The sequence below is a fragment of the Dryobates pubescens genome, chromosome 19 (assembly GCF_014839835.1).
Source record: "Dryobates pubescens isolate bDryPub1 chromosome 19, bDryPub1.pri, whole genome shotgun sequence".
In the NCBI taxonomy this organism is placed as follows: domain Eukaryota; kingdom Metazoa; phylum Chordata; class Aves; order Piciformes; family Picidae; genus Dryobates; species Dryobates pubescens.
In genome coordinates, this window is record NC_071630.1 from 2,819,247 (window position 1) to 2,826,901 (window position 7,655).

At 64.6% G+C, this 7,655-nt stretch overlaps 1 protein-coding gene across 1 annotated transcript in view; it reads left to right on the forward strand.

The window, feature by feature from the left end:
* The first annotated feature begins 26 nt into the window (after nucleotides 1-26).
* Nucleotides 27-7,655, forward strand: part of LOC104305624 (uromodulin) — a 19,737-nt gene continuing 12,108 nt past the window's right edge. Inside the window, exons 1-3 of the mRNA XM_054170291.1 lie at nucleotides 27-93; nucleotides 6,556-6,726; nucleotides 7,581-7,655. The exon at nucleotides 7,581-7,655 is cut by the window's right edge and continues 131 nt beyond it. Of these exons, the coding sequence (XP_054026266.1) occupies nucleotides 27-93; nucleotides 6,556-6,726; nucleotides 7,581-7,655 (313 nt within the window). The remainder of the gene's footprint in view (nucleotides 94-6,555; nucleotides 6,727-7,580) is intronic.

Sequence of the window (7,655 nt, forward strand, 5' to 3'; positions counted from 1 at the left end):
TGCTCAGCCTCGGGTCCCCTGTTCCCATGCCCAAGTCAATGCTGCGCTCCCTGTGCCGCCCGGGGAGCCGCCAGCCGCAGAGCAGCTCCGGAGGTCCACCGGGCGCCGGCTGCTGACCCACGCCGGGGGGAGAGGAGCTCCCTGCGCCCGGCTGCCCCGCAGGGGCCTTGGAGGGAGCGGGAGCTCTGCGGCAGTCAGCAGTCTCCAAGGACAGAGCTGTTCTCTGTTGCCACCTCCGGGAGCCTGGGGGCTGCTCCTCCGCTCCCTTCCCGCGGTCAAGCTGACCCCGAGAGCGGCCGGCGGCGAGGAGCAGGCACAGCCCTGACCCTGGGACGGGGCCGCCCGGGACCCCTCCCGGGGCGCACCGCTGCCGCCCGGCCGCCGCACCACCCCCGCAGCCTTCCACAGACCTCCGGGACAGGCTTCGGCCGCAGCTCCCGGCGCCCCCCGCCGCCCCCCGCCGCCTCTGCCCGGCTGTTGTGCCCAGCCCGCACCATGGCAACGCCGGCGGCAGCGCGATGGGGCCGGCGCCAGGCGCGGAGGTGTCCCCAGGGGCTGGCCCTGCCTAGCCCGGGCTCTGCAGCCCCCCCCCGGACCTGTCCCCCGCCTAGCCCGGGCTCTGCAGCCCCCCCCGGACCTGTCCCCCGCCTAGCCCGGGCTCTGCAGCCCCCCCCCGGACCTGTCCCCTGCCTAGCCCGGGCTCTGCAGCCCCCCCCCGGACCTGTCCCCCGCCTAGCCCGGGCTCTGCAGCCCCCCCCCGGACCTGTCCCCCGCCTAGCCCGGGCTCTGCAGCCCCCCCCGGACCTGTCCCCTGCCTAGCCCGGGCTCTGCAGCCCCCCCCGGACCTGTCCCCTGCCCAGCCCGGGCTCTGCAGCCCCCCCGCCCCCCCCGGACCTGTCCCTGCCCAGCCCGGGCTCTGCAGCCCCCCTTGGACCTACCCCAGTTCTTACTGCTCCCCCCCCCCGAGCTTCCTCCTCACAGTCTGCCCCTCCCCCAGTGCCATGGCCACAGGGCTCTGGGACACCTCCAGCCATGGGGACTCCACCACCTCCCTGGGCAGCCTCTGCCAGGCTCTGACCCCTCTGCCACCAAAGACATTTTGCCTCCTCTCCAACCTGAGCCTCCCCTGGCACAGCTCCAGGCCAGGTCCTCTCCTTATGTCCCCTGAGCCTGGGGAGCAGAGCCCAAGCCCCAACCTCCCTGCAGCCTCCTCTCAGGGAGCTGCAGAGAGCAAGGAGGTCTCCCTCAGCCTCCTCTTCTCCAGGCTGAACCCCCCCCCCCCAGCTCCCTCAGCTGCTCCTCCCTCCCCAGCCCACTCCTCCAGACCCTTCCCCAGCTCTGTTGCCCTCCCCTGGCCCTGCCCCAGCTCCTCAGGGTCCTGCTGGCAGCGAGGGACCCAAAAGTGACCTTCTCCAGGTGCTGAGCTTCACTCTCTTTAGAAGCCCCAAACGAATGCCAAAGCACCACAGGAAGCCCTTCCCAGCTCAGCATTCCTCAGCTGCTCTCCAGGGCCTGAGGGCTGCGCTGCCTCTGCACCTCTGAGCAAGGCTGTGCAGGCTCCTGGGCCACTGCCTGGGGAAACACAGCAGGAAGCAGAGATTCTGACCCAAAAGCTGCCAGCAGGGCAGGGCAGGAGGTGTTTATAGCCAACCTCCCCTCCCTGGCTCCTCCCTTGGGAGGTAGTTAGGCTCTAAGCAGAGCCAGGTGCTGAAGACTTCGGAGTTCTGCCTTTTGGTTTAATGAGAGAAGAATAAATGGATGGAGAGAGGGAGGGAGGAAGGGATGGATGAGTGGATGGAGGGAGGGAGGGAGGGAGGAAGGGATGGATGAGTGGATGGAGGGAGGGAGGGATGGATGGAGGCAGGGAGGGAGGGAGGAAGGGATGGATGAGTGGATGGAGGGAGGGAGGGAGGGAGGAAGGGATGGATGAGTGGATGGAGGGAGGGAGGGAGGAAGGGATGGATGAGTGGATGGAGGGAGGGAGGGAGGAAGGGATGGATGAGTGGATGGAGGGAGGGAGGGATGGATGGAGGCAGGGAGGGAGGGAGGAAGGGATGGATGAGTGGATGGAGGGAGGGAGGAAGGAAGGGATGGATGAGTGGATGGAGGGAGGGAGGGATGGATGGAGGCAGGGAGGGAGGGATGGAGGGAGGGATAGATGAGTGGATGGAGGGAGGGAGGGATGGATGGAGGCAGGGAGGGAGGGAGGAAGGGATGGATGAGTGGATGAAGGGAGGGATGGATGGATGGAGGCAGGGAGGGAGGGATGGAGAGGGAGGGATGGATGAATGGATGGACGGATGAATGAGTGGATGGATGAATGAGTGGATGCAGGTTGCTCACAGCCACCTCCAGCCTGGCTGCAAACACCTCCAGGGCTGAGCAGGAGGCTTCCACCACCTCCCTGGGCAGCCTGGGCCAGGCTCTCACCGCCCTCCTGCCCAACAACTTCTTCCTCACAGCCAATCTCCAGCTCCCCACTTCTCCTTTTGCTCCATCCCCCCCAGTCCTGGCCCTCCCTCACCCCCTCCAAAGTCCCTCCCCAGCTTTCCTGCAGCCCCCTGCAGCTCCTGGAAGGCCGCCAGAAGGTCTCCCTGGAGCCTTCTCCTCTCCAGCCTGCACAACCCCAACTCCCTCAGGCTGTGCTCAGAGCAGAGCAGCTCCAGCCCTCTGCTCAGCCTCCTGGCCCTGCTCTGGACACCTTCCAGCCCCTCCAGAGCCTTCCTGGCACAGAGGCTGCAGAGCTGGGCACAGAGCTGCAGCTGTGGGCTCAGCAGAGTGGAGCAGAGGGGCAGAATCCCCTCCCTGGCCCTGCTGGCCACACTCCTGCTGCTGCAGCCCGGGATGGCAGGAGCCAGTGGGGAAGGCAGCAGAGGCTGCCCTGCAGGCTGCACAAGCGCTTATCATCAGCACCCAGTGGCCTTGCCCGCCGCTATCTGTTGTTATTGCCGCTTCAAGAGCAGGTACCACGGCACCAGCTGGATGCACAACATCCCAGATCCCGGCGGGGGGGAGGGGGCTGCAGATATCCTCCCTGGGTGGGAATCCCCTCAGGGCCGTGGGTGGCGTCAGCGCCGCCGGCCGCCGCGGATGCCGGGGGTGGGGGGCACCCCAGCAGGGGAGGCACTGCTGAGAGCCCTGCCCCCCTGCCCCCCTGCTGCTGCCGAGGGATGCCAGGCTGCCTCTTGTGCAATCGCGGAGGCAGCAGCGCTGCCCGGGGGAGAAGGATGAGCTGCGGGCAGGGGATATAAGGCGAGGGGTGGGGAGCAGCGGCAGCAGCCCAGGCGGCGCTGGAGGAGCGGCCTGGGGATGGTAAGTGGGGTGAGAAGGAGAGGAGCTCTTGGTGGCAAGAAGCAGAGCAGGGAATAAACCCTCCTCATCCCGAGGTCTGCTGGGGGTCAGGGGAAGAGGGGGGGGTGATGTGCTGCCAGAGCAGAGGGGGCTTTTGGGGGGTGAGGGGGTGGGGAGCAACTGCAGGGCAGAGGGCTCCAGGCAGCAGCCCTGGCACCATCCTCCCTGCTGGGAAGACTCCAGGGCTCACTGTGGCAGCAATGTCCCTACACATCTCCCAGTGTCTGGGACCAGTGGGGGAGGGTCAGCTTCACCTGTGGCTTTGTGGCATTAGTGTGAGTTGTGCCCCAGGCTTTGGGAGCTTTGTAACCTCAGGGTCTGCTTGTGCTGGATATGGTTGCTGCAGCAGACAGCATCCACTGGCACATCCTGACCCTTCCAACGAGCTGCAGTGGGAAGGGGGAAACTGCTTTCCCCTCTGGGAAGCTGGAGGGATGCCTCAGCTGTGTGGTTTCACTCCAAGTGCCTGCTCTTAATGAAACAGCAATGAGACAGCCTGGGCAGGGACTGGCTGGAGAGCAGCCCTGGAGCAAAGGCCTTGGGGGTGCTGGGGGAGGAGAGGCTCAGCAGCAGCCAGCAGGGAGCACTTGCAGCCCAGAGAGCCAAGCAGAGCCTGGGCTGCAGCAGCAGAAGTGTGGCCAGCAGGGCCAGGGAGGGGATTCTGCCTCTCTGCTCCACTCTGCTGAGCCCACAGCTGCAGCTCTGTGCCCAGCTCTGAAGCCTCTGTGCCAGGAAGGCTCTGGAGGGGCTGGAAGGTGTCCAGAGCAGGGCCAGGAGGGGGAGCAGAGGGCTGGAGCTGCTCTGCTCTGAGCACAGCCTGAGAGAGTTGGGGTTGTGCAGGCTGCAGAGGAGAAGGCTCCAGGGAGACCTTCTGGTGGCCTTCCAGGAGCTGCAGGGGGCTGCAGGAAAGCTGGGGAGGGACTTTGGAGGGGGCCAGGGAGGGCCAGGACTGGGGGGGATGGAGCAAAAGGAGAAGTGGGAGCTGGAGATTGGCTGTGAGGAAGAAGTTGTTGGCCAGGAGGGTGGTGAGAGCCTGGCCCAGGCTGCCCAGGGAGGTGGTGGAAGCCTCCTGCTGATGCCTGGAGGTGTTTGCAGCCAGGCTGGAGGTGGCTGTGAGCAACCTGCTGTGGTGTGAGGTGTCCCTGCCCATGGCAGGGGCTTGGAGCTGGCTGAGCCTTGGGGTCCCTTCCAGCCCTGCCAGCTCTGTGACTTCAGCACTGCCAGAACATCCCTGGGGGTCCAAGGTCTGATTTCTCCCACCCCCATCCCTCTGGAATGCCTCCCTGCATTCAGGACAGGATTTGGCCCTGGCAGGAGGAGTTCCTGTGGGGTAGGAAATGATTTTGTGACATTGAGCCTGGGATTTGTGTAGGTGGAGTGCAGATCCCAGGCAGCAGGTTGTGTTGCTGTGTTGCTTCCTCTCTTCTGGTGGCTTGGTGTGGGGCTTGGGGGTTTGATGTCTCTCTCTGGGCATTACAGGGTAAGGTAAGGGCTGGAGCACCTCCTCCATGGGGCCAGGCTGGGAGGGTTGGGGCTGTGCAGCCTGGAGAAGAGAAGGCTCCAGGCAGAGCTCAGAGCAGCCTGCCAGGGGCTGAAGGGCTCCAGGAGAGCTGGGGAGGAACTCTGGGCAAGGGCTGGGAGTGCCAGGAGCAGGGAGAATGGCTTGGAGCTGGGAGAGGGCAGAGGGAGAGGGGAGAGGAGGAAGGAATGGTTGGCAGGGAGGCTGGGGAGAGCCTGGCCCAGGCTGCCCAGGGAGGCTGTGGCTGCCCCCTGCCTGGAGGTGCTGAGGACCAGGCTGGATGAGGCCTTGAGCAGCCTGGGCTGGGGGGAGGGGTCCCTGCCCATGGCAGGGGGCTGGGGCTGGCTGAGCTCTGAGATCCCTTCCAACCCAGCCCCTTCCATGGTTTGATGGCTCTGGGGCTGCAGACCCTGGCAAGGAGCAAGCTGCAGCCCCAAGGTACCTACTGCCTGCTTGTTCTTACAGGAAAGGACTCTGAGATGCTTGCTGCTGGCCTCTGCCCTCTGCCTGGCTGGCTGTGACAGCAACCAGAGTGAGTGTCCCTGTGCACTGTCCCTGCTGGCTCACAGGCAGCTAGCCTGGAAAGGAGAGGTCCAAGCCTTGCTCTGCTTCGTGTCCAGGTTCCTCCCAGCCCCACTGGTGGCTGCCAAGAGGGCACAGCAGAGCAGGGCTCAGGTGGGGCAGGAACCGGGGGGGGCAGGAGCTGGCAAAACAGGCAGAGATCTCAGGGTCTCCATCCCAGCCAGGCCAGGTGTGTCACCCCTGGAGGTGGGCAGAGGTGCTGTGGTGTTCCACCACCCTCCTTGCCAGCTGCTGGCACCTTCCAGGGCTCTGATCCAGATTCTGGGCACGCTGAGGAGGTCTCCCAGGCTGGTCAGTCACATCCTCCCAAGCAAGCTGAGGGGGCAGCTTCTGCCTCAGATGTTCCTCCTCTGGCTCAGCCCCTGGAGCTGGGCAGAGCTTCACACCATGGGGCTGGGTTTGCTCTCACAGGGAGCTGTCCCTGCCCTCAGCACAGGGAGGACCTGGAGCTGAGGGAGAGGCTCCAGAGGAGACCAGGAGAATGCTCAGGGGCTTGGAGCAGCTCTGCTGGGAGGCCAGGCTGAGGGAGCTGGGGGTGTTCAGCCTGGAGAGGAGAAGGCTCCAGGGAGACCTCAGAGCAGCCTGCCAGGACCTGAAGGGGGTTAAAAGAAGGCTGCAGAGAGACTGTTCCCCAAGGCCTGCAGGGCCAGGCCCAGGGGCAATGGCTTCAGCCTGGAGCAGAGCAGATTGAGACTGGATGTGAGGAACAAGTTCTCTACTCTGAGGCTGGTGGAACACTGGCACAGGCTGCCCAGGGAGGTGGTTGGGATCCCAGCCCTGGAGACATTGCAGGTGAGGCTGGGGAGGGCTGTGGGCAGCCTGCCCCAGCTGGGGAGGTCCCTGCTGGGTGCAGGGGGTTGGACTGGAGGAGCTTTGGAGCTCCCTTCCAACCCAGACCATCCCATGGTGATGCCATGATGATGATGATGCCATGATGATGATGATGCCATGATGATGATGATGCCATGATGATGATGCCATGATGATGATGATGCCATGATGATGATGCCATCATGATGATGATGCCATGATGATGATGCCATCATGATGATGATGCTTCCATGATGCTGTGGTTTCAGCTTCTCCCCTGTCCTTTGCTGCAGGCAAGCTGCTGGGCTCAGCGGGCCCGAGGCCAGGGGCTGCCCTCCGTGTGGAGAGGAGCCCTGCTGCCTGCCTGCCCAACCCCTGCCAGCACCAGGGCAAGTGCCAGCTGCTGGAGGACAGTCTGCCAGTCTGCAGCTGCAAACCAGGCTTCACAGGGCCTCTCTGCCAAGGTAGGACTGAGCATGTCAGTGAAGCCTCTCCCCCCTGCCCAGGGTGGGCACAGTGCTCTGGGGCCACCGCTGCCCTGCACCTCCAGGAGCAGGTCCTAGCTCCTGGGGCAGGTGTGTTGCTCCCCACCATCACCATGGCCTCACCACACCTTGGTCTCAGACCCACTCACTGGCCACTTCCTTCCTCCCCACAAGTCTTCATCCCTCCTTGGGCTCCTTGGCTGTCAAGAGGCCCTGCCCTGCCTTGGCACGCTGCAGGGCACAGCTGCCTGGCACTCTCAGAGCAGGCACCCATGGCTGTGGCCCAAAGCTGTCTCTCCCTCACCTGGAAGAGAGGATCACCCTCCTGCTGTCCTAGCAGCCTGCTGTGGTGTGAGGTGTCCCTGCCTGTGGCAGGGGCTTGGAACTGGCTGAGCCTTGAGGTCCCTTCCAGCCCTGCCAGCTCTGTGCTGGGTCTGTGGTGTGGTGCTCCTGGCAGACTGCTGCAGCCCTGCAGAGAGCCCTTGCAAGGTGCCAGGCTCACAGCATCTGCCTTTGCTGTCTTTAAGCTGAAGGTCTGTGCATGTTAAGAGCAGTGGTGGCCAGGGACTTAGGACCTGGGCAGCTGGACAGCCACAGGGACCGCAGGAGCCAGGCAACCAGCCCAGGAATGACAGCTCCACAGTGCCTGCTGTGTGCTCCCAAGGGGCTCTCCTGTGCCCAGTGCCTCTGGAGAGCCCCTGCCAGCAGCCTGCAGCGAGGCTGGGCTGAGGATCTCCCGAGCTCAGTGAGCCACTGCCCTCCCAGGGCTGGCCTAGGGCTCCTTCAGGCTTCCTCCTCACTGCTGCTATTGCAGATGGCTTTCCCCCCCCTAGATGTGGTGATGAAGTTGGCCTGCAAGGAGGATCACATGAAGATGATGGTGAGGAAGGAGGTGTTTGAGCACCTGA